The sequence below is a fragment of the Mycena indigotica genome (assembly GCF_014461135.1).
Source record: "Mycena indigotica strain 171206Taipei chromosome Unknown Mind.scaff0006, whole genome shotgun sequence".
Classification (NCBI taxonomy): domain Eukaryota; kingdom Fungi; phylum Basidiomycota; class Agaricomycetes; order Agaricales; family Mycenaceae; genus Mycena; species Mycena indigotica.
Genome location: NW_023503005.1, coordinates 1,476,546 through 1,502,533, shown reverse-complemented (window position 1 = coordinate 1,502,533; position 25,988 = coordinate 1,476,546). Strand labels below are relative to the sequence as shown.

Here is a 25,988-nt window from a genome sequence, read left to right as displayed (position 1 = left end):
GAAAGAGGCAGCCTCATAGTGAACAAACAAGTCATCCAGCATTGGAACACCTTCGTTCTTTGATATCAAGGCTGACGAAGTGTGGGCGCCGCTTCGTGAATCACGACTTCAGTCGCATAGAAGGCTACTAGTCGCAACCACCAGCAACTGATGTTCTTCCAGCCAGCTTGCAGATGCGACAGAGCACAAGACGGAATCCGTACTTGTGATTCACCTATTACCAATAAAGCCAGTCCGCTTGTACCACTTTTATGACATAACTTCTGGAATCCAGCAGTCACAGCATAATGCTTATTATCCGTCCACCTCCAAATAAACCTGATTCAAAACGTCCCCCGTCCAGTCACAAGGGGAGCGCTCCGTGTATATTCTCAAACCGATACCCAGCCCCCCAGCGTGAGCGTTGCAGCTCTGCAGAGACCTTGAAACCCATTCGTGTTAGCCAGGATTCGTGGTTTGTGGAGGGTCCGGCGGGAGAACGGTGGCTCGCGCGTTGCTCAGTGATGTCAGAGGCAAAATCCAACTTGCTAAACAGGTTTCCAATCTGCTGACCCCACGTTGGCGCCCGTTCCCGAAGGAGTTGGGGCCAATCGGACGTATGCGGCAGTCCGTTGTCCCATCATCAATGTCGCAAGGTCCTGCAGCATGTGCTCGAGTTTTTGCCAATCGTCGAGGTAGTCGAAAGCGAGGCCACGAACAGGGCGAAACACCTTGAGATAAAAGGTGAACACCCATCGCAAAACCACAGCTCATCCCAGTTTAACTCGAACTCCAGCCGCCAAGTTCATCGCGGTTGTCGCCTGGCTCCCAGCCTGTCGTGCCCGGTGCTTCTGAGACCCGAAACAGGCATTGCGAACCGTCGTCGGAATCCAGCGACGTAAGCATTCGAGGTCGGATTTGGAGCTAGTTGTGGCCTTGTCGCGATATCTTGCGGTTCAGGAAGGGGTTTGATGGCCGGGAACGAAGAATGAGATGGAGGACGCGGGGCTGGCGTGGTCGTCATGTTGTGAGCGGGGAATGTAGAAGGGCTGGGTTAGCAAACCCTTGCTTTTGCTCTCTCCAGTTTGGCGGCTTCAGAACAAGTTAATTCGTCCCTGTTGCTCTCGACAATGAGCTCAGATAGGGGCATCGATTAGCATTGCAATAAGGATTGCGTTGGAGAGATCGTGGCCAGAATTCAGAAGGAGTGATATCGTGGTCGTTATGGAGAAGTTGGGGTTCGGGAAGGAGTTTGGAGAGCGGAAGCGGGAAGAGAATGTGGTATTGGCATGCTCGCGTGTGGCCTTGTGAACGGGAATGCGAAGGGACAGGCCAATTGTCAATACTCACCGGCAGTCTTTGCGTCGTTCGCTCCGTCTCAGATATTCATTCGGTGGATGCCTCCGAGCCCAGAGAAAGCGGAGAATGGCACGAGCATTTAGGCAGTAGAGCTGAACCACCGCTGGAATCCAACGATGCAAAGCTCTACTGCCAATGGCCCGCTCGCAAGCTGCTCTTGTAGCGCGAGTTAACGGGGCCTCTGCTCATTCATCCCAGCATTCACGGCACTGCTGATCCTTCGTTCGAGTCCTTGTGAGTTGTCGAGATCGTCTAGACCGAGGAAAGGAAGGGAAGGGAAGATTGATGCGGGAGAGAAGGCCAGGTCGTATGCACGTGACCCGAGATACTTGGCATTCCGAATCAACAAGCTTTATACGACGGTCGCTCGCCCCCCAGTTAACTGCTGTAGATCAAGCAGCGAAGCAATTACAATACGACCAGAGGGAGCTACTGAGGACTGGCGAGGGCTCGGAATGTGGATGCTGAAGGATGGCGGACGGGAAGGACGGAGTCTTCTCGAGACGATAGTGGCTGGTGAGTGTCCTCCTAGCCAGCTTGAGTTGCAGCAAATATGACTCAGTTCCGCTCTCGCTCGTCATCTGGCTTTGTCAACATCGCGATCCATAGGCTGAGGTCCGCCTAGCTGGATTACGGGGGCTCACGAAACCCGAGATACAACTCCTTCCCTGATCGTAGACCTCGGCTCCGCTTAGGGACTTCGATATTCGACACCCATCTTTCCGCAGGCTCACGAGAATGGCTGGCCCAAAGGCAACCATGCCAAAGTTCCACTTTCTTCCACGATACTCGCGCAAACCGAACGACTCGTCAGAATTCCCTTCATTGGCTTCTAGCGGTGAGTGCCGCTGGCCATAATTAGGCGACAGTAGACGCTGCTGGGATCCAACAGCATCAACCTGGATTATGCGGCAAGTGAAGCTCGGGACACAACCCAAGGCACGACTCTGTCCTGTCCGGAGACCTCAACCCAAGCTCGGGAATCACGGCATTCGACAATCACAAAATTCTCCCTTCCACATTCCCTGAAACCTGCGCTATTCCACGGGACTTCCTTCTCCTCTACAGAGTCGCAATTCGGGAGCCGTCCTCGAGCCAAATTCTGCCGCCAGCAAAGAAGATATCGGTGGACGACGCGAGAGGAATGAGCGTTCTGGTTCTAAACCTTGGCCCAGCTCGCGACATTTTATAGCCGTCATCGTCGTAGGTTAGGAAAGCAGCCACAACATCGAAATGCTGGACAGCCGACTCAGAATCGTCAAGTACTTATTACGACAGCTGTCGATCGCCCCCAGTCAACGACGAAACTTGTCGACAATGGACTTTTCGAAGGGAGTAGAAGAGCCCGGCGAAGGTATCCGGTTGATGTTGACGGAGCAGGGGTGGAAGGATGCAGGGGGACTATTCACGATTCAGACAGTGAAGCGGAAGAATATCGTGACCCCAGAACATTATCGAGACAGGGAATATCGTGACCCCAGAACATTATCGAGACAGGAGCGGTATCAACCCGGTTGGACAGGGCGTGGAATGGTTGCAGTCCGCAAAGCCCTCGACATCGACGCGAGGATTCGCGATTCTTTGTGTGCCATCCTCTTCTCCCATCCAACTTTCAGGGACTGACGTCAGGCTTCACAAGCGCTGCGACCCAGTAGTGGAGGTTTGCATAATTCGATTAAGCAACCCACAAAGTCAAGGACACGACTCCGTTCTGGTCGTAGACCTCAACCCCGTTCGGGACCCAAGATTTGGCACAATGTTCAAGGTCGACCTGGTAAGCCCTTTTACTGCTTGGCTTCGAGCTAACCGCGCCGGCAGGCTGGATTGTGTGGACGGTCCACTGAACCCAGAACACAGCTGGAGTCCAACTGGGTACTGGTTGCCGACCTCGACTCTACTCCGGACGGTCTCGTTTCCACTGTTCGCGCTTTCGCTCGAACAACATCCATCGATTATTCATCGTATTGCAGTCCTTCCGCTCTCTGATCATTGAACTACGGTTATGACGGTGAGCTAATAGCTAATAACTGGAATCCAGTCATTGCATTAATATATAGGCTTCTTCCAAACGGACGTCCGAATGACTGCGAGGGGAGCGCTCCTCGAATATACTGCTGGATATACCGTGTGCTCAGCCCCCCAGCGCGAGCGTTGCAGTCCCTGGACCTTTGTTAAGGCCGCAGTTTCCGGCAACGGCGGCAAGGTTTGGAGAACCAGAGCTTCCGGGGTGGCGGAACATGGGGGATAACCCGGCCCATAACCGGCTTGTTGTTACTTCGAGGATGTCGCAACGAGGTCGCCGGCGACAATTCAGCCAGGTTCAGCCTCATCTCTTTTCCCTCCTTCCGCCAGTCCATTCCCTCGACAAACAGTTCTTCTCTTCTCCGTAAGCTCCGTTTCATGGTCGCGTCGCTGAGGTAGAGTTTCAAATCAGAAGAATCTGGCGATTGGAGGTCATGGATCATGTTGTCGGTCAACGGGGACCAGACACCGCTGGAATCCAAACGTGTCCTGATCGCTAACTTCGAACGTCGAACCTGATACTCCACTTCGTCACCGTTTCCCCTGAACAACCCAGCTGGCTCCCCCTTGCAAGAGATACAACCTCTGTCTTCAGCAGATTCGCTTGCGGGCCACGAAAGGGGACACGTCAACTGTGGAGTCGAAGCAGACGAGGCAGAGGGGATGAATGGAGTGTGGGTTTGAATGCGCGAAGGGGAGGTTCAAGGGCGATGATCCAGCCGAAGTTGAAGTAGATATCGTTGTCGCGGAAATTTTGAAGACAGCCACGTTAAGCGTCATCGACGGAAATTGACGATGACTCGAAAGGAAGGCCAACCAGCGGAATGAGATGAGTTGTCGAGTACAATCACGGCGAGACTGTAGGTGCCGACGGCGTAAGTCCTTCTGCCGCTTCGAGCTGACCGTGCCTGCAGGCTGGATGGGGTGGACGGTCAAATGGACCCAGAACACAGCTGGAATCCAACTGTGTACTACTCTGCTCGTTCACTCTGATCATCGAATTATGGTTATGACAGCGTGCTAACAGATAATAACTGGTATCCAGCCATTGTATCCACACAGACATTCGTAATAAGCTGTGTGCTCAGCCCCCCAGCGCGAGCGTCGCAGTTGGCATGAACAGACACCCATGAATTGAAGATGAGAGTGTCGTCCTTGTTTCCATGACCAAAGCCAGCCCAGCTGGAATCCAGCCCGGCTGCAGCATCTCACTTAACCCCGAAACACTTCCTCCCTATAGCGTCGTCATTGTAGAAAAAAGAGAGCCGCGTCACAAGAGCAGCAGAAAGGACTTGCGCCGTCGCTGTTGCGGAATAGCCAGACACGACACATGTGCTGTCAAGAGCGAAATTGGCGATGGCTCGAAAAAGGGGGAGAACGGGGAGAACTCAAACGAGTCGAGGACGTGCAAAGGAAGAGATTTTGGCTTGTATGGCCAATCAAGTCCATGTCCCAATTCCTTCCGCCAACTTGCAGCCTATCCGCAACCTCCGAGCTCATCGCAACCTCCTTTTCGAGATCCCGGGCAAAGAGTGTCGAGGACTGCAATTGAGTGTCTTCATTGCTGGCCGTTTGCCGGCGAGCAGGATTGCGTAGTAGACCGACAAGACCCGGAACACTGCTTTCGAGAGTCGTCCTCGAGGAAGCGATATCCAAACGAACACCAGCCAAACTCCGCCGCCGACAACTTATTCGCGAATTTGCCAGCACAACTACGAATCCAAAGAAGGCGCAACTCGTCGCCTGTCCTTCTTGAAAGCTCATCGCTAGCGATTGGCGTAGAGTTGTTGGAAGCAGAAGATGGGAATCGATAGCCAACGACACGAGGGTTGTGGTCGGCGCGACTGGAATCCAGCCAGGCTCTAGCATTCCGCTCGCCAAAGCACTAGCTTCAGCTTCGTCCGTTTGATCGACTGCGTTGCCTCCGCCGTCGTGTCGGCCACAGCAAACGGCCTTGCCCGTTGTTTTTCGCTGTGCGAATAGCAGGCTGACGAATGCGGGGAGCGACAGTAGCAATTTGAGGCCTCCGTCGTTAGCCTGGGGTCATAGGACACGTTGTAGGCGTTTTGGAACTGCGCTGGAGCTTCACACAACCATCGATAGAATTGACGAAAGCTCCGGAATGAAGGACGGCGAGCAGAGGGAAAAGAAATGGGGTGCTGGCTGGGAAGGCGGAGACAGTACTTGCATGTTCAGGCAGTGAAGCTGTAGCACTGCGGGAATCCAGCAGTCTAGAACTCCACTGCCAACAACTTGCTTGCACACTAGTACAAAGGCTATCTCCTGCCCCCACCTTTGACAAGCCTGTCAAGTCCTTCCTGTTTAAAGGGCTTCCCAGATGAGGCGAGAGACAATATCGAAGGGAAGAGGGTAAACGGAATGGGAATGGGGGAGCGCTGCAGTGCCTGCGTGTTGAGCTTGAGAGGAATGGATTGTCGTAGTCGAAAGGGAAAGTGGCCATGTCACGTCACTGGTGGAGGTGGAGGCATTGCCGTTCATTGCCGTTGACTCGGAATTGACTGGGGGAAATGGAGGAGGTGATGGTGAGGTATGCGTAGCCACATGTGTCGATAGAAGTGAAGTAGCAATGAAGAGTTAAGAATTAGAAACAGAGCTGGGGGAATGGTCCAAGTGGACAGTACTGCCCCTTGGACCTATTGCCTCAGTCTGTCCCCTCTGGAGAAGGGTAAGAGAAAGAGGGGGAGTCCAGACCAAGCTGACTTGTTGCTGCAGCTGGAATCCAGCTACAAGCAGCAATTGATGGTGCCACATCATCATCGTGTCGGGCTCACTGGCGCCGACTCCTCGCTCTTCAGCTTGGTCTGAGGGAAGAGGAGGGTTGTAGTGGTCCTAAGAGATGGTTCGGGAAGCAACTGGAATTCCGCTGCCCCCCAAACCAGCTCTCGGAAAATGCATAGAGCATATCCACTTTACCACCCTTGAAGCCCCTCGCGGTGGGCTCCATTGTGATGCCTCGGTGCATCGCGGGTCCGGAGGGCCTCTGGGTGGTGAAATGGAACCGGTAGGAACCCCGTTTTAACCTACGGGGGCAGGAGGTGAGCAGATGCAGTATGCTCAGACTGGATGCTGGAGTCCAGACATCCCTCAGGCAAAGAGTAATCGTAGCCTACGACGGAGGAAGCAGTTAAGGCGTACTCAGGCAGTCGTAGGGGTACGAGGAGAGGAAGAGGATGCAAACAGAGATGAAAGACAAGATCAAGTTACTATGCTACTGTCACAGAGTGATCTATCGACTGATGTATGGCATTTGGCCGTGTACTATGCATATACCTGTCACACTATGGCTCGTGCCTCGCCGTAGCTAGCTGGCAATAAGGTAGCTTGTGCGTGTAGAGTGGCCGCGGGAAAAGCAGGTCCGAGTCTTTGAGTGAGAACGGGAGACCCGCCGGATTGACTGTGTCTGGGTGAGGCCGAGAGCCGCTCCGGGTGCTTGGCTGACGAAGCCCGAGGGATGCACTGGAGGACCCGGGCCGAAGTCCGGATCAGGAGCGGTGGCCCCACTCGACGCAACTCTGGGTGATCGCATAGCAGGAGTCGGACCACCCGAGAGGAGCATTGCTCCAAAGCGAGTAGCGCGGCCGACGACGCTGGTCGGTCACCCTACCGGAGCAATGCGGAACGGAAGAAAGAAAAAAGAGAGAGATGTAATGAGTTGCTTATACTACATCTGTCACGCTCTGCTGGGAGGTTATGGCTGGGCGAATGCTGACTGGCTGGCTGCCCAGGCTCGGCATAACGCCACCGGTATGGCCGTCTCCAGCTGCCGCCCGTAGATGAAGAAACATGTGGAGGAACATTCACTAACATAGTTGATGTAGTAAGGTAAGGTTTGTGCGGGTGAACAGGAATGGTACAATGAACCTCAATGTCAAGTAGGCGCGGGAACCGGGAGGCAGATTTGCGAGCTGTAATGGGCTGGTAAGAAATTTTGGCTTCGTGGTTTTAATAGCGTTGTAGGTGTGAGTTTTCGTGCGATAAACGCTATGGTGCTTCGTGCCGTAGCTCTGTGTGAATCTTTTGTCTTCGTGCGTGTAACGCGAAATGACATATTATTTCGTGCTCGAAGGCTAGGTCGGCGACTTCGTGCTCAAAAGCTAGGCTGATGTCTTCGTGCGCTAAGCGCTAAGCCGACATTTGTGTCCGGATACCCGTCAAGAAGAAAAGGGAGAAGGGAGAGGGGAAAGGGAGAATGGAGAAGGAGGAATGGTTTTACACTCACCGGTTCTGCCGCTTGCGATGCAAAGTCGAAAGTTATCTTCTTTCTTCAGGATAAACACGGTATGGGGCGTGGTGTTTGGTTTGCGGCACTGCTGGGGAATACTCGTTTGCGATCATGTTTTTGTAGAGCTCGCGGAATACGTTGTATTCTATCTCCTGGTGTTTGTAGTTAGCTGAAAACATCTCCATCAATCTGGACCAAGACCAGGGCAGCCACTTGTCGATGTGGGCGCCGTAGTTGGGCAGTTCAGTTTGGATCCAGTCGATGTGGTCGCGGACGTGTGTTGCAATGGATGTGGGTGGGGGGTTCTTTCCAGCCAAGTAGGTTGCGATGATCTTCAATGTTTCGAAGCATTCCAATAAGTCGCCGAAACCAAGAGGAAAAGCCTCGACGGTTGTGAAGGTGGTATGCGGTCCGATATTCTTCATGAAGGTCTCCGAGTCAAAAGCTTGGGTGAGGCGGTTGCCAAGTTTTGGGTGGTGCACGTTACGAACTGGGACGGAAGAGGGTGCTTTGCTAAACTCGTCGAGGCAGCGCTGAGTCAATGCGAAGAGTGGAGGTGGGGAGCCAAGGGACGCAGCCACAATGATAGACTCTGGAATAATGGTCCCATGTTTCGTCCGGAGCCCGTCTGCCTTGCCGACAAAAGATCCTTCGAGAGAAGGTGTTGCAGCTTTTGCGTTCGACAGTTGTGTCGTTTGAAATTCGCAACGAGCCGCGCGAAAATCAGTGGAACAGGGCCCTGTTCTTTGAGCGTCTTGTAGAGGGCTTCGTCTTCAGCATATTCGCGTATTTCGTCGGTCGTGTAGGCGAAGAGGGACTTCAGCGGTGGGCCAACATCTCGTGTCCCTTGCTTGTCATCCTCAGCCTCCTGGGTCGCATTGCAGGATGCCGTGTTGTGTGCCTCGATGTTGATATTTTGGATGTTGCGGGCCTCGAGCGGGAGGTTGTAGTTCTCGCGCGGTATGGGCAGCACTAGGAATTGGCTGAAGTCGAAATCCGGTTGGTATGGTGCCACGACACCCGCGTTAGGAAGCTGGTCGCCGTTCGCGTAATATTGGACCATGGCTGGTGTGCTCGAAACGCGGGCTGAGTGGAGAAGCGAGACGCGTCGAATTTGGCGCGTCGAGAGCGCGAAGCCTGAGCGTGACGCGAAAGTCACGATGATATAAAGGTGGTATAATAAACAACACTTCGCCCACTCTACACGCGTCACTCCGCTACCTTATCTATCGCTAGCTATGGCTCGTGCCTCGCCGTAGCTAGCTGGCAGTTATGTACTTGTGTAACTTACTAAATTTTGACCAAATTTCTGTGTGCGCGCGGAAATCATGTGCGCGCGCGCAAATTATTTTTTGTACAAACGAACCCTCATACGAGCAGCCTCGGAGCAAAAAGCTACACAGACGATACGAGTCCCACTTTCGTTACAGGAGCTCATTGTGGTGGTTTTCCCTGCCTACAGTCGATCCAATCTTTTGTTGGGCACGGACATACAGCTCTGTGGAATTAACTCCTATGCCACGCAAGTTTGTGACAGCCTGAGGTATTCCATGGCCACTCAATCGAAATCACTTGTTCAGCACGAGAGTAAAGCTTCTCCGCATCTCTCTCGTTCTGAATACTTCCTTTGGATGTCGACTTGTGTTTTCCTTGCTGATAGGCCGCGCTGAACTTACCTTCAGGGGCTCCTATCGCATTTGTACCATTGGCCGTTCGTCAAAAAATGCACTTGTCGCCGCCAGACGCAGACTTCTTTGACAGTACTTGTTTTCCGGCGAATATCCTAACGTCTTTTCCTGCGGTATTCCTGCTACTTCCCGATTATAGCTGTTTCGTCATGTCCTGACTAGCATGCATTCTGTCGTTGGTGCCGCTCCTGAAGGTAGGATACCGAGGTTTCAGGTATAATTCAGGCCTGATTTGTCTGCAGCTTGTAGACCTTTGCCTTCGGGACATCGCCCGCTCTCAACCGACGCTTGTTGCCATCTTCTCCGCAGTGAGTGCCCCGATTGTCGTCTGCCGACGAACTAAACTGAGGGCAGGGAAACATGTGGCGTCTCTCACCTCCTCTAACTATCCCTGCTAAGCTCGTTTAGACTCCAACAGCTCATCGCGGTATGTACTCCGATCCATGCACCCGATTCTGTCCTCTGAAAGGTCTCAGGTCCATGCTCTGCGTTAGTGCGAACCACAGCTGATTCAGTCACTCGGTCCCAGTTGTTTCCCTTTTATTTGTCTTGCTCTCTGAACTTGGCTTCTCAGTTGTGGGGTGGATCATGTGCAACAATCGTGCGCCGCGCCATCCGGAGCTGGTATTCATGGCTGATTCTTTGTAGTTCTGACTTACGGCGGATACCTTGTGGTTGCAGGGAGATCAATCACCGAGCAGCGGCCCTTTGGTACGAGCGTGTTCGAACGAACTCGACCGTGGCTCTGATGCTGGGCAGCTGTGTACCTCCTGAGGGGCCTGCTTTCTGCGCTCATTCTTGTTCTCTCTCGCATATCGGTCCGACCATCCCACATGTCGATGGATCCTAGCCTTATTTGGAGGAAAGACCCTCTGGGGACGAGCAGAGCTGTAAGCTGATGCCTTTCCCCCGAGCGCTTGTGCTGATGACTCGTCCTCAGCTTGCTTTATTTTGTGTGGGTGAGTAGACTGCTATTAGACGAACCAGACGACGATTGATCACTACTCAGTGTTGGGCCTTTATATCTGCTTCCGCCTGTCAACAAGCACCGACACAACTGAGAAATCTAGTCCGGGCTATCATGTCGACCTGCACGTTACACAAGATGTCTTTCCTGTCTATTTTGGGCATTCAACCACAGTTTTTGTGCTCGCAGCGACACTTTTCGTACGTGTGCTATCAAGTAATCACCAGCTAACAACACGTAGGCCATGAATTATGTTTCGTATCATCTGTTGGCGGCTTCATTGCATCTTCGACTGTTGGGCCTCCGTACAGAGGTTATCGGCGGCCTTATCTTGCCATTGACTATGACTCTCTTTGGTGCGCCATTCTCCAACTACTCCTCTTTTTTCTGACCTTTGGTCCTCAAGTTACGTTGGTAAATGCTCCACATTTGACTGCAAACTGGCTTGCGGAGAGTGAGCGCGGCGCGGTAGGCCACATACGCAAATCTCACTCGATGTCTAACCTTTCGCAGAGCACACTTTGTTTCTTGTTCCCGTTGGTTGCCCTCGTTGCCCTCTGAACTGGGTTTCACTTTTTTCAGGATGACCGTCCTCCTCGGTGCCTACCTGAACAAGTCTCTGACCATGATTCTCGACCACGCCTCCGCCTTTATTTTGTATGTCGGCGGTCGGTTGTTCTCTTGGATCATCATTTCCTCGTCCCTAATGCGCCGTCGCCAGGTCTTCTTTTCTCGTCCATCGAGTGGCAAAATGAAGTTAAATTGCCTCGTCTCTGGGGCTGTGCTGTCATTGGTGCGTCCCGTCGTTTTGCTAAACGGTCGAGTATGCCCATCTGGGTTACAGCCGTCTATTGCGCGCTTGCAGTATATCTGATACTGGCCGACCGGACCCCCGAGCTCCCTGTGAACTCCCTTCCGTGTTCAGCGTGATTAGCTATGCGACGGAATGAGGGGTTCATGACCATCAATCCATGTGGTCATCGAAGAGCACTCTGTCCTTTTACCTTGAATTTTGAGCACGAACGTGCCCTAAACTAGGACTACTATTCCAATCTAAGTACAAGTACCACATAATCGAGGTTAATCCAGAGAAAGCGCCGAGCGACAAATCTTCTGGTTGAATCAGCTACAAATTTTCTCAAATCTCGTTCTTGTTGCAGGACTATGATATGGCTTTTTTCCCAACAGGAACACAAATGATACAGGCCATCTGCAGGGCAATTATCATCATCGACGCCGCTCGTAGCCGTCCCTCGGGTAACCCCTCTCGCGTGAGTCCTGTCTGCGTCTTGGTGGGGAGTCAGGTGACCGCTCGCGCCGTCTTGGAGGAGAGACACTCCTGCGATAGCCATGGCCGTAGCCGCGATCACGGTCACGTTCTCTCGGTGGTGGCGACCGCGAGTCGTATCGCCTCCTTGGCGGGGGCGGAGAGCGCGAATCCCGATGGCGAGGAGGCGATTTTTCGTAGGAGCGGGAACGAGCATGGTGACGCGGAGGAGAAGGTCTCTCCCTCCGCCCGTAACTATCACGTGGTGGCGATGCATCCATATTTCGGCCAGCTGGAGGCGGCGCTCTGCTCCGGGGAGGGGTGTCGTCCCGACCTCTTCTTGGAGGAGGGTCTCGGTCACGTGCATTTCTCCTACTCGCCGCCGAAGAACTCGAACTCGAATCAGAATCGCTATCTGAGTCCGAGTCGGAACTTGAATCCGAATCTGAAGACGAAGATGACTCTGCCTCCAACATGGCCCTCCGCTGCTCCATAATCATCTTCGGCGCATTCTTCAGGTACTCGCGCATCTCCTCGGTCAGCGCACCCAGATTGATGCTGGTGAAATAATTGATGGCGAATCGAGTGTTTTTCGGGACGTCGAGAGGGAACATCCCAGCGCAGGCGTGTTTGATTTCAGGGTCCTTGAAGCGCTCAACAACAGTTTTGAGCCCCATACTCTCCATCAGCTCTGTCATCATGATTTTCACGAAAATACGACTGCTGCTTGTCGTGTCGTCTTCGTTGATCTTGACGCATTCCAAGACAAGCCACGAAATCGCATCGCTGGACAAAAGATGGCCGAAGAGACGCGCGATGTTACGCAGGCGGTTGGTCTCGTAGCGATGAATGGTCGTATAGTAGGTGTTGAACGCCTGCTCAAAACATTCTGTCCAGACGCGATTGAGTTTGCTGAAGCGTTCCCCAATAAGGCCAAAGAAAGTCGAGTAGGACCGTTCCTGCGAGCAACACTCGATGATCATGTTGACAAGCTCGATTTCTTGGCCCTCCTGTAGTTGGACCTTGAGCAACTTGTGGACCGCCTCTTCGTAATTAAGCGCGTTCATAATGGACAAGTAAATCGTCCGACGGAGGTTGACGAGGTTTGTTTCCGTCCGATCCTCGATTCCCTCTTTATTTTCCACGACTAGCAGACAATAAGTTGATTGCTGGCACTTTAGGCTGAGCACATACCTCCCCCATCTTCGTCGTCATCACTCGACTCTTCCTCTGAGCCAGACTCCTCGTCAGAGTCGCCTAGAATTTCGCTTTTGATCTGCTTGTACTTTTCTTCGTTTTCGAGGTAATTGGGATCAAACTTGAATATATCTGCAATTAGTGCGTCAGTTGATTCAATAAAGGGCCAAAATAATCCATACTCAATCCCTCTTGTACCTGCAGCTCCGCTTCCAGCTCGATCTCGTGCGTAATTTGTTCATCTTCTTCGACCAAATCAAGGCCCTCTCCCAGAATCGGGTTGTCCTTGTACTTATCCTTTCGAACTTGCATCAGCACCTCGATCATGTACTGCACTCGTTGACTGATGGCGCTCTCGTTAAGGACGGCACGGAAGCGTTCAAAGACGATTGTATTGGCTACTGGAGAGTTTTCGGCGAGAAATGCGCCGACTTCACGCATGAAGCCAACGGCAATCTCAATGGAGTCGTCGGTGGGGCGTTCGATGAGAAGCATGATGATTTGGAGCGCAACAAGTTCATGGGCGACGGCTTGGTTGACAAGGTGGGCAATGAAGGTGGTCGTGGAGTGGCATACGATCTGTGCATCGTCAGTGTGCGTCTGTTAGTGATAAATCAAGTCAAATAACCTTGTCATTCCGCTTGAAGGCTTTCCTGAACTGGCTGATTAACCTCGACAATACCAGCTCGCCAACCTGGGGAAGTTTGGTGTTGATGATAGCCACGAGAGCCGCGAAAACGGGGGTGAAGGGCAAACTTGCTGCCTGGGCCTTCATAATGCTCCGAGCAAACAAGCCGCGCCCACGAATGAGGTTTTCAGCGAAGAGTTCTGGTACCACCGCCTTGATGTTGACGATGTTGACTCGATTGACAATACCAGTTATGCTCTTGCGCAAAGCGTCCCATGACAAGCGCTGATATTCCTTGCTGGACTTGTCTGACGCGGCGGCCTCCTGGAGGGCGCGAAGACGAGCGGGAGGCATATAGACACCACCGGACCGCGACCCAACCAATTTAGCAAACTCGGCTTGGGCATCCAGCTCCTTCTCCCTCTCATTCGGCTTTTCCTTGCCCTTGTCCAGCTCTGCTGCGGCCATCTTTACCGCCAGCTGTCTTTCCCGCTCCGCCCGTCGTACAGGGTCAATATCAATGACTTTCGGGAGTAAACGAGGTGATTTGGAGCGTCTACGACTAGCTGGCGGGAGGTCGTCGTCAGGTGAGTTGGACCTACACACGGTAAGTCATTGACTAGGGAGACACTGCGACCAAATACCGTTTTCTTTTGTGGACTGCGAGCTCGGGTGAGCTCATGACTGCGACAGACATGGCTGAAGAAACATGTCACGGTTGCGTTGTCACACAGATATCTGCTTGGTCGACCAACATTTAAAGTTATATTTCAATTTGCATAGGTACTACAGTCATCGTGGGCAGCTACATAACTCCGACTGTAAGGCGGAGAGCAAAGCCCAGGAAAGCCAACGATGTTTCACCGCTCAACAAATCTTTCTTCTGGTCCTGGGTTTCCAATTTCCGAACCATCCGGGTCCGATGCCATGGATTTTGGCTCCAGCTCTATTAATATCATGGCTTGCATTTGCTGAAATTTCTTGTGTTGAGATGCGGCAGAATGGAATGATTAGCAAACTTGAAGGCGATATAACAGAAAGAGTCTGACTTTCAGGAAACGAGGAGTGTTTTCTTTGGAGAGCTGGAGGCGGCACTCGTAACGTCCTCCTTTCAGTTTCGTAGGGCTCGCATAGCATAGAGGTGGCCGGCAAGGTGATTGACAGAAGAATAAAGACGATGGACAGAGATAAATTTTATGAGCACAGAGCAAGCCTGAGCACAGAGGAAAGCCATCCTTCTATTCCAAGAGTTGATGGACCATCGGTTTCTAATACTAGTCAGCATCGAAAAACAAAGATAAAAAAGTATGAGCATGGTTCCAGGTGTCTCGTTCAATCCCAATATTCCGAGTCTGGGAGAGCTTGAGGGCAACATAATCTTGCAGACTGACCGCAAAGAGAATCGGAACCTGTGAAAGGTCTACAGAGGTCATGTCCGTTGCCTTCCAGTCGGACTCGGATGAGGAACTTAGTGATAACTTGAACAAACTCTCTTCAAACTTCCTCGGCGACTTCAACGCGCGCAGGATTGCCTTACTCGACAGAGGAGGGACATACATCGGATCCTACCGCCGAGGGTTTCTATGCTAGAGAGACGTCATGCTGCGTTGTCTTGCACTTGTTGCTGTTGCATAGGCTGAGAGAGCGCAAGATGAGTCTTACAGTAGATGAACTTGGTTTGATTACATCATAACCTTGCTTTGGCAAGGTCCCTGCCCGGTGACTACTGTACATGATGATGTAATGTAGATCAGACAAACAAAGACAAACTAACACGAAGGCACTGACCAAAAACCTTCGTAGAAACCTCGGAGCAACATACACCGCCTCTCTGTACTTTGTCAGCTAGTTGTGTCATGGAACGTAATGATTAGTTCGTAAAATTTAGCTGCTCGTAAGCCATCAGAGTCAGGAACCTTGGCAAAAATTCGGACCCAAATTTTGACCTAAAGCCACTCGTGATCTGCAACTTCACTATGATATAAAATCTTTATTCTGCTACTGTGCAATAAGATGATGGTAGATTCAAATGAAAATTGGTGTGTAGATATATTTTCATGATATCTCTAAATATCCCAAGTTTGGAAATTTTCCATTATGTCCTTACCTGGTTATATCAGAATTATATCGAAAAATTACATTGCAAGAGCTGTATTGTCTTCATAAAAATGCAAGTTTGGATAGAAAGGATTCATTGGACCCTAATGATAATATTTGGCAAACTTATTAGAGATTTTATATGCCTGTTTACAGAAACTTGAAAATATGATAAACTTACATACTTAGACTTCTTATCTTTACATTACAGTAATTATGACTAGAGAGAGATGAATTAGGTTAAGAAACCTTCTGTATATACTGTAGCTACTTTCCTATAAGTAGACATGCCAAGTTGAATATGCATTAATTTATACTAGATTTACAATTACTATATGTATCTGTTGTGTAAACAAATATTTACCTGGATACTTGCAGCCAGGTCAGAGAACTTTGCAACTCAGTGGTAATGTATATAGATGTATCAGTTATTCTACATAGTCTGTATATGCATATCCTCTCCTAATAATTTAATAGTATATAGTACAAAAAAAATAGTAGTATTATTGTAATCTAAAAGGAACTTAAAACATCAAAGTTATATCTGATGCACAATGCAAATATGAGAGTAGCAGTGGAGCACAGTACTAGTTCAAGTACACAGAATACTGTACTATTTCAATCAATTAGTCCTGTCATGGTCACATTGACTTTTTTGGCCGAAAATTTTCTGCCTGTCACAGGTCACAGTGAATTTCTTTGGTCCCAAACCGTCCCAAAATGGTAATTTCCAAAAGGTTCCGCGCCTATGGCGCGCAGAACTTCCATATATAGCAGGAGGTCACACCAAATTCAGCCCTTGGCTGAATTGCACATTTCTGCCACATGTGTCACAGGTCACAGGCCCGCAGAATTGAATGAAATAGTACAGTACTGCAAGCAGATAAGTATTTGTGAAGGTATACAGTTGGGGACACTCAAAGGCAGCAAAGTAAGGTGGGGGTTATGGATTTTCATAAGAATTTGTGGAAAGCTAGCTATAGTCCATAGGAATCCCCTGTAATATTTTCAGATTAATCCAACGAGTGGTTGGCTCACAATGATCTGATCATTGATGATGATCATCAATTACATTGGCCAACCCCCAAAACCTATAGAATGATTATGTAATATATACCATTCGAATCGGATTGACGAGGAGAATCCGAATCCGAAGAGACATTTGAAATTCATCGAGGGGATCAGCCATAAAGTGCTTATGATCTCTTCACTGGATAGATGCATATTGAGCCGGCCTGATAGGAGCAGCTGCAGACACCGGGCGCAATGGCAATGGCGGTTTGGAGATGGGAGTCTGATTGACAGCCCATGTGGCAGACCACATGGCGGACCCAACGGGGGTTCCAATGGCAGCCAGGGTTTCTTTGTTTAAACTCTTTGTTCAAAAATATCAACAACAAAGATTTCATATATGCCAAAAGTATGTGAACATGTACAGAATCCTTATATTATTATAGATACAACTCAAATGCCGCTACGACAAGTATTTACAAAGCCACGTGAGGAATACTGTCACGCCGAACATATGCAACCCGGGAGCAACAAGATTAGGCCCACTGCCAACTTCAAGTTCACGGTTGGATCGCGATTCACCACATGATTGCGAACAGCCTTGGCGTCGCTTGCCTCGTTCCTCACCGGAGGGTATACATGTCACCGAGGATGCCGCAAAAGACGGCAGCACACAGTACACAACGCTGGCACGTCCAGATCGGAGGCGGCATGAGCAAAACTAGAAAACCAGCAGCATCACTCCACATCGAGACTCGAGCGTCACCATCATCAAATACGGCGCCGACGGGTGTGAGAGTGTCGGGCGGAACAGGCAAGAACTTGGCCCGTCGGCCTCAAGTTTCGCGCAATGGAAGTCGGCGAGCATAGGGATAACCAATGGCCCGTTTGCCTCGAGAGTGGGAGGAGCTCGAAGCGCCACATTGGCGCTATCTGCGCCCAAGGTTTCAGCCGGAAGGATCAAGAATTAGGTCCAGTCCTTACCGATTTCGCGGACAACGCGGTCAACGGCGACCACCGATGACGGCCGACATAGCGCGCCGAGACGCGCCGAAACGGATGGTGTACGTCTCATGAGTCATCGCCGACGCGTACCGGGGCCAAAGCAGCCAAGATTGGACCAAACTGGGCTCTGCGCTGGCCCTGATCGAGCTGGTCAGATCTCCCGCGGAAGCGAGGGACGTGGAGATCGTTCCGTGTGCGCGCATTTGCGCGCTGATTGCGCAGCTCGACGATAAGGGTGGTGATAAAGGGGGAGGGGGGAGAGAATGAGGAAGGAAGGCAAGAGGGGGAGGTGCGGGCGAGCGGCGGGGGAATAACTGCTCCGCCGTTCGTGCTGAAAGTTTCAGCGTTTGGAGAAAGGACTTGGCCAGGCCAAACGCTGCAGTTTGACGCCGAACGGCAAAGGATTGGGCGCAGGGGAAGCGGGGGCAGTCGGAAATGGCCTATGGCGGTGGGCAGGCATGCGTGGGCCGATGACCGCCGTTCTCTCGGTAATGGAAGCGTCCGGATGGTCAAGTAGAGCGCCGCAGTTTGGCTGGATTCAGCGGAATACGCGCCCTGGGGTGGCAAAGGCAATTTTGGCCCCACTCCAGAAATTGTGTCAGCCGACGAGCGGCAACGGCGGCGCGCTCAACGGGCTCGGTCGTCGAGATGTGAGAAGGGGAGGGGCGTCCCGGATGGTCCTCGAAAGATGAAAGGGAACAGCGAGGAAGTAGCCACAGGAGAGTGGGGGCAATATTTAGTGAGCTGACTGAAATTTCGTGAGCTGGCTGAAGCTCGGTAGTTCTCACCACTCACCGTCCCTCCCCAGCCCTCTCCTACACCCTCCTCAACATCCCTCCCTACATTCCCGCCTTCTATGTGCGCCCATTATCCGAGGTGGTGGTTGGGAAGCAAGGTAGAAAGCGTGGGAAACACACTCGCATGACCGATCCGTGTCACTAGTAGGGTGGCTGCAAATGCACCGTGTGGTGCCAGTCGTGCTTAGATGGTGGATGAATCAAGTCAGCACTATTATATCATTGACTCCAAATGAAAATTTCACACAAAGAGCCTCACAAAGAAACCCCTGGCTCCCGTTCGAACCGCCATTGGGTCTGCCGTACAGACTGTCGGACAGGGTGTCAATCAGACTGTCATCTGCTGGCCGCCGTTGACATTGCGACCAGTGAGAATGAGCTGTGTGGAAGCAAAAGCAGCATCGGGGGGTCTCACAAACAGCTGCAGCTGCCTTAGATCAAGTAGCAACATCATCTTAAACTTTTTGAACTCTCCCAAGATAGTCATAATATAAATCGAATCTCCCAAAAATTTGGCCAAACCCAATTTATCGTTAGAATATTACATAAGCATGCTATATAGGGGTTTTTGGGGTCGCTGATTCTGAATTTCACATTTTCAAAGCATTCTATACAGTATCTGGGCCAGAAATGGCATTTGCTGCCTTTGACTGTCCCCAACTGTAGGACACAATTCTAGAAAGCTGGTATAGCATGAAATAATCCCCACATATTACTCTTTAATGGCCTTCAATCTTAATATACAGAAACTAATTTAGACTAATGGATTATTAAATATCTAAATTATGTCTTATTTCCAGGCAAACTGCAGTCACATTGGGGTTTTGGTGAAAAAAAAAAGCAGCCTAAAGCTGGACTTTTTTGTGGCAGATTGCAAATATGCTGTTTGCCTTATATGTCCAACTCCATGCTGTCAATCATCATTAGCATTGACATCTGATGATCCAATCATGATCTTATTGTCTATCTCATGTTCTCCTTGTCTTAGCTTATTAACCAGGGCCAGAATAAAATGTTTAAAAGGTAAAAAAAATAGGTTTCTTAAACCCAGGGTTTGGCAATTAGAATTCATCTTCTAAATTTCAAATTAAGTGTGATTATGTATGTTTACATAAATGTGAATGTTTAGCTTATATATTTAGTCTAATATGCTTCAGATATCAAGATAAACCAAAGCCTTTGGTCTGAGAATCTGGACTAGTTTTTGTCTTAAGTCCTTAGCACCAGCCTGCCAGGGGAAGAGGGTCTAGGTGCACTAAAGCCTGTAAGGGGATCATGTGATGTGCCAGCTGTGACTGATCACATGACTGGTCCATGTGCAGATAGCCCTGTACTTAAGTAGTTGGCCCTGGGACTGTTCCCCTGGTATCAACTTGGCACTTGGACCCTCTTCCCCTCACAAAGCCAGGGAAACAGCCCCATGGCCAACTACTCAAGTACAGTGCTATGTGCACAGACCAGTCACTGACTGGTGATTGGTCACGACTGTCACATCACATGATCATTTACAATGTTACTGTAGCATTTTATTCAATTCGGCGCTCGAAATTGGTGTGACATCGGCGCCGAAATGAAATTTTCGGCGTCCGGCGGCTCCAAGTGTGACCGCCGAAAATTTTGGGCAGATTACGGCGCGGCCCGCAGGGCCGCGCCACCCAAAAATAGTAAATCAGCTGAGGGAATTCAGCATCTGGGCTGTCGAGTGTGACCACCGAAAAAAATTCGGCATTTTCAGGCCAGTGTGACGCGTGACCGCCGAATTGAATAAAATGCTACAGTATTGTAAGGGCAAACCCGGAGGCCTGAGATCAAGGTCCTAGCAGGGGAGGATCCAAAGTGTGAACATTGGTAAGCGAATACAAATGGAGCTGACCTAGCAGGGGAGGATCCAAAGAGAAGAAACTCTAAGGGTCCGCCTGCTAGGTAGCTGACTATATACTGCTTGTCTGTAGCTGCCGCTGTCGGGCACAGAAGGCTTGGGCGGCGTCGCAGGCAAGGTCCCAGGGCGACCGTTGGGAGGGCGTTGACGGATCGGTAATTGTGCAGGCGAGATGGAGGGTCGGACTGGAGTCGGAACTGGAATCGGACCAGAATCGGAGACATCTTCGGGGGGCCGAAAGGGAGGTTCCCCTGACAGTTATGTATAAAACTGTACTTACAGTCTCAGTGTCACAAACAACACCAAATCAAAGGATGCCAGTTGGCCAGTGAAGGCTAGCAAGAAGCACTATGAAAAGATATTGTAAAGATGATGGAATTCGAAGACTGGGGTACAAGACAAAATCTACTTTACTTATATACACTACTACCATGTGTTTACCATGCCTAATATGAGAGGCAATAACATCATACTTTAGCCATGCCTTCATGTGCTGTCTGCCTCATGTCTAACTCCACACTGTCAATCAACATCTGCATCGACATCTGATGATCCAATCACCATCTTATTGTCCATCTTATCTCCTTCTTGTCTTGCCTTGTCAACCAGGGCCAAAATAAAAGGTTTAAAAGGCAAAGAAAAAGATTTCTTGAACCCAGGGTTTGATACTCAGCCTTCTTATCAGTAGATTACCATTATATCTGGCCACTGATTTGTGACTCTTAGCATCCCAAACCCCACATTCAGCCCTTGAAACTTGGAAAAAAAATTATAAGTCTATTCATTACATAATAGCACTCTCAAGCCACCTCTATCTGTACTTAAACTTGGTCTCATACTTATGGTATCTCATCTGCTGATTACTTGACCATGTGATTGTCAATCTAGGGTAGAGCAAGGGTCAGGGTTGACTTGCAGCATTTCAGGGTAGGGTCTATCAGGGTCAAGGTCAGGGTCCAACAATTTCCAAATCTTGCCAAACCCGGACCCTTTCAGGGTTAACCTGCAGGGTCTAATAGTAAGTTATAATTCATTAGTTCCTTACCCAATGTCCCAGTGATAAGCCGCATTTTGGAACACATATATAGAAAACCACCATTTTTTGTTTGTTTCATAGGTACAGTGCATATCTAAGAACTAGCATGAGTCCTGAATGGCCAGTTAGGGAGATATCTGTGGGGAGGTGTTTTGATCTGACTGTCATTGACAGCAAATGGCCGTTTTGGGAATGACTCTTAAAATAACCAAACAACAGCAGAGTCCAATTTAACAATTGTGAGGTTTTCACTTAACAACAGTGTGACAACTGTTATGGATAAGACACAGCCTGTCTGCTCCAGCACTGGTGTCGGGCCACCAAGGGTCCACAACATGCAGCATGTGACGATGGGGAACAGGTGCCCTAGGAGGAATGCACATGTGGGAAGCACGTGACCGAGAATAATATAGGCCTGTTACTATTGCTATGCCATTGGTCCTGCAAGCTTTCAACAGCTGTGATTCTGACAGCTGTGGCCATAGAAAATCCTGGTACATGTATGCAAAATGTGTGTGTACCAGCTATATAGATATATAGTAGCAGTGCATATAGCCAGCATCTGGTTATAGTGGTCTTTTGGCTGAGTTGGATTCTGTGTTAGTGCTTCTGCATGGATTTCACAAATCCATCAAAGTCAATGACTATTGCCGTTATGGTAATAGGCAGCATCCCTAGCAAGAGGGTCCTTTAAGACCTCCAACAAACACAGTCTCTCAATCTGCAGTAGTTCCCCAAATATGCCCAACTTTTTTTTTAAAAAAGATATTCAAAATTGGGTCTCAAAAACCCATTTTGCATGGTATCTTAATAGCTGATTTCCAACGCCCCTAGGTGAATTTGGATGAAAATTTTTATATAGGTATGTAGCTCTTATCAATGTATAGTTTATAAGGCCAAAATCAAGGAGATATGTCAAAAAAATGGGCTTTTGATCAATTAGACAAGGCTTGCTATTAGGATGTGATCTGGATAGTTGCAAGGTGTACTATGACTTGCAGATCAAACACACCTACTATTATACTATTTTGATCAAGTGTTTTGAATTTTTGGATCTAAACATTTTTCTTCTGATTTAAGGTGATTTTAACAATGAGTTTTTCAGTCAATGTAACATATAACACAGACACTTGATTAAAATAGTACAATACCCAAATTTTACACAGTGCCGGCATTCCCATTTGGAGTCTAAGTGGTTGAGTGAAAAGTTCAAGTTATGTTATGCAACATGTCTCACAACTCACACCTCAAGGGAGGAAAGAAAGTTGAAAAACTATCAAAGCAAGGTCGAAGACGGCGATCAGCCGGCACCTAGTCATCATGGATAGGATACTAGGATAGATTTAGGATCCCATGCTTGGATTCGCGCCATTTTACAGGGCATGACATGCAGGCAAAACTAGATTGTTTTAGTATGAACTAGCGTTCGGATTTTTGGACCTTGGTTTGATTCTGAGACGGGGGAGCTGGTACGGATCAGTCGACGTCAATTGGTTGTTTTTGACCTCCGCCTTCTCCTTCGTTGGTTTGGATAGGGTTTTCGACCAGTGCAGTCGTTTCTTCGTTCCACTCCTTCCCCTGCGGACATCTGGCCCACGCTCTGAGCGATCTTATCGTCCTAAACTGCTCGTTCCGAGGAAGTTTACCTGACCACGCTGGCAGTGAATTTGCCTCCATAATTGTCGGCAAGTGATCGTCTGTTTTTCTCTGATGCTCGAATGCAAACAGTTTCACACAGGACTCACCACTTGTTGTGGACATGGCCCCCAATTTCCTGTCTAAACTGGTCAAACAACCCAATGCCAACAGTGCTGGTCGGGATCGTTCATTGAGTTCCCCTTCCCCACCTTCAGAGTCGCATAGCAGGGGGTCTTCCTCTGCTGATCATGCAACTGCTGCCAACTCGGTTTCTTCTCGCACAGTGGGCAGTAACGGCTCCGGACCGAGTCGCTCTAACAGCCTCTACTCCAAATCGGCCAACCCAAGCGTCACAGTTATTCCTCCCTCCCCAGTTGTCAGTCAAGAACCTGTTCCAGATTTGCCGACATACAAGCCGACAGATAACGTCCTTCCCCCTACCGACCGCCCACCCATACCAACCAAACCCGTTCCCCGACCACCAACCCCCAAGAGCAAGGAGAAGCAGCGCACTCCCAAATCGTCACCCAAAATTGAGACAGCCAATCTCCCTGCACCGCCTTCACTACGACCCCAATCGTCCAACAAGTCGCTGAAATCCAAAGGGGCCGAACCGCTCCCAGTGCCCATTCCCATTTCCCACATGCGAGCAGCCACATCTCCTCCGTCTACACTCATGAATGGCGACGGCGATTCTTCAGAACCAATCCCTCTTTCCGAATCACCGACTGCACTGCGACCGACCGACATCTTCCCTCGAGTGAGCGGCAGTCCACCTTCGTCCATCTCCCCAGCCAAGAGGCGTGACACGGATGTCTTCTCTGTCACCTCCCAAGGCCAGAAAAAAGGTACCGGCAGACCCTGGAAACGGAGCGCAACAAAGAAGCCGATGGGGCTTGCTGGCGCTATTGCTGCATCTGGACTGGCAATGGCCAACCCCGCTCTGACAGCTCCACAGCAAAGCACACTCAGTCCGCAGGTGATGAACACCAACAACGAGAACAGCGGTTCGTCACTCGTAACATCTCCTATGCAAAACCCCATGGCAACGAGGAGGCTCACAGCGAGTCCCGAGTCAAACCATCGCAGGATCCATTCTGGTGGCGGGACGAGTAACGGGAGGGGAGGTCGGCAGATGACAGACCATCAGCGACGGCGTACAACGGGTTCAGCAATGAGCCATGGGGATGGGGAGGCGCATTCGCCCGATGAGCAAGGGGGGTATTATTCTGGACTAGACAGCTCTGACGAGGGAAGTGGGGACGACTCGAGCGATGAGGGTGGTAGCGGGCTGGAGGACTTGGATCTAGGCGAAGACGACATTCCAGTTACAGGATTCGCCGTAGCGAGCAATAAACGCAACGCTGACTTCCACGAACTTTTCCCAGGGATTCCGGAGGGGGATTATCTTATCGAGGGTGTGTGTGTCTCTTCATTGCCTGATTTGGGGTACTAATTTTTCCCCAAGACTATGGATGTGCTTTACAACGAGAAATTCTCATACAGGGACGACTTTATGTGTCAGAAAACCACTTATGCTTCCACGCGAATATCTTTGGCTGGGTTACTGACGTATGTCAACAACGTTCAACATTTCGCCGACTAGCCTGACCATTTGCAGTTATTGATACCTATTTACGAAATTACGACTTTGGAGAAGAAAATGACCGCGTTCGTTATTCCGAACGCTATTCGCGTGGGGACGGGACGACTCGACTATACTTTTGCGTCATTCCTCTCGCGCGACACGACCTTTGACGTCATCCATAACATCTGGAGGCTGGTTCGACCCAGTGATGCCGCTTCGATTGGCTCTGGGTCGTTGGAAGCAGGTGCAGAGGCAGGCAACCTTACCATCGCAGAAGGCACGATTATTGGGGCAGCTGGCGGGGGAGCGGCAGTTGGGCCCCAGCGAAAGGCGACTACATGTGCTTGTGGGAAAGATGGCTCCCATTTCGCAGAAGTGCCGTTGAACACGGTCTTCCCGGGGACTCCTGACAGGATTTACAACCTGATGTTTGCGAGTGGGTTCATGAAGGACTTCATGTCGGTCAACCAGAAGCTATTGGGTATTTGTTGTCATTTTGCATCACGTGGCACAACTAAAAAACGATAACCAGACATCCAAGTTTCCGACTGGACACCCATAAGCCCTGGCTCGAAGCTACTGGCGCGGAATATGTCGTACATCAAACCACTCAACGCATCGCTGGGGCCTAAACAGACCAAGTGCGAAATTCGCGACGAGTCGGTCCATGTCGACTTTGACGACTACATCACAACCTTGACCACCACCCGCAACCCCGATGTGCCTAGCGGCGGTGTCTTTTCGGTGAAGACACGCACTTGTATCATGTGGGCTGGGGCATTCTCGACGAAGGTTGTCGTCAGCACCACTGTCGAGTGGACTGGCCGGAGTTTTATCAAGGGCATTATCGAGAAATCCGCAATCGACGGACAGCGAGTCTATCACGCCGACCTCGAAAAAGCCATGCGGACTTATATCCAAGAGCATCAGGCCGAGTTTATGCCTGCGGGGGTTGACCCAGCGGCTGTTGCTCCGCCTGTTGAACCGACGCCATCCACGCCCAGCGCAGTCACAGCGACTGAGACGGATAACAAGAAGCGGGAGAAAGAGAGGAGCCAGCGGGGTCTCCAATGGGCGTGGGACACATTCGACGGTGCTTATTCCGTTGCGAAGCAGAGCACAAAGGGCGCATTGGAGCTTATACACGATGCTTGGGAGAATTCGACATCGAGCTCGATTCTCTACGCGCTCATTGTTGTGCTTGTGGCCAGCAACTTGTGGACTTACATGAAAATGGGCTCCGCCGTCGACAAGGGTAGGAAGACGGAACGCGAGCTGGCTAGGGCGGGGGGCAAAGACAAGGATGAATGGGTTGCTGGCGTTGTCGCCGCGATGAGAGATGAGCTCAAACGCACCGACAATAACAACAGGCCGCCAGTGTCGCCCCCCATTTCGGGTGCTGTCACCACGGAGAGCATCAAGCAAGAAATAGGTGCTTTGCAGGCGAGTCTCGACTCCTTAGAAGAGCGAGCACGGACGCTGCGCTCTAGTCTGAATGATCTCAGTTAACTACTTATCTTTTGTTGGGCGGTATTTATGGATATAATTTGTGATTTGATATCATCATGAAGTCCCCATTTTACTTCG

General features: G+C 50.4%; 3 protein-coding genes across 3 annotated transcripts; 2 read left to right on the top strand and 1 right to left on the bottom strand.

The window, feature by feature from the left end:
- Positions 1–9,879: 9,879 nt before the first annotated feature.
- On the top strand, positions 9,880–11,188 carry MIND_00685000 (uncharacterized protein; the record flags this gene model as incomplete). Its single annotated transcript, XM_037363559.1, has 11 exons — positions 9,880–9,892; positions 9,940–10,002; positions 10,051–10,181; positions 10,232–10,250; positions 10,301–10,458; positions 10,500–10,614; positions 10,665–10,726; positions 10,772–10,794; positions 10,841–10,926; positions 10,980–11,051; positions 11,103–11,188. 11 exons carry the CDS (start codon positions 9,880–9,882, stop codon positions 11,186–11,188), a joined length of 828 nt encoding a protein of 275 aa, XP_037219203.1.
- A 297-nt stretch (positions 11,189–11,485) lies between these two features.
- On the bottom strand, positions 11,486–14,062 carry MIND_00684900 (Pre-mRNA splicing factor; the record flags this gene model as incomplete). Its single annotated transcript, XM_037363558.1, has 5 exons — positions 13,995–14,062; positions 13,351–13,948; positions 12,905–13,301; positions 12,720–12,854; positions 11,486–12,672 (listed from the first exon to the last, which is right to left on the bottom strand). Exons 1-5 carry the CDS (start codon positions 14,045–14,047, stop codon positions 11,486–11,488), a joined length of 2,370 nt encoding a protein of 789 aa, XP_037219202.1. The 5' UTR covers positions 14,048–14,062.
- An 8,872-nt stretch (positions 14,063–22,934) lies between these two features.
- On the top strand, positions 22,935–25,910 carry MIND_00684800 (VASt domain-containing protein; the record flags this gene model as incomplete). The annotated part of the gene is made up of 4 exons (XM_037363557.1): positions 22,935–24,231; positions 24,282–24,385; positions 24,435–24,882; positions 24,934–25,910. The coding sequence occupies 4 exons, from the start codon at positions 22,935–22,937 to the stop codon at positions 25,908–25,910; spliced, it is 2,826 nt and encodes a 941-aa protein (XP_037219201.1).
- Between the last annotated feature and the right edge of the window lie 78 nt (positions 25,911–25,988).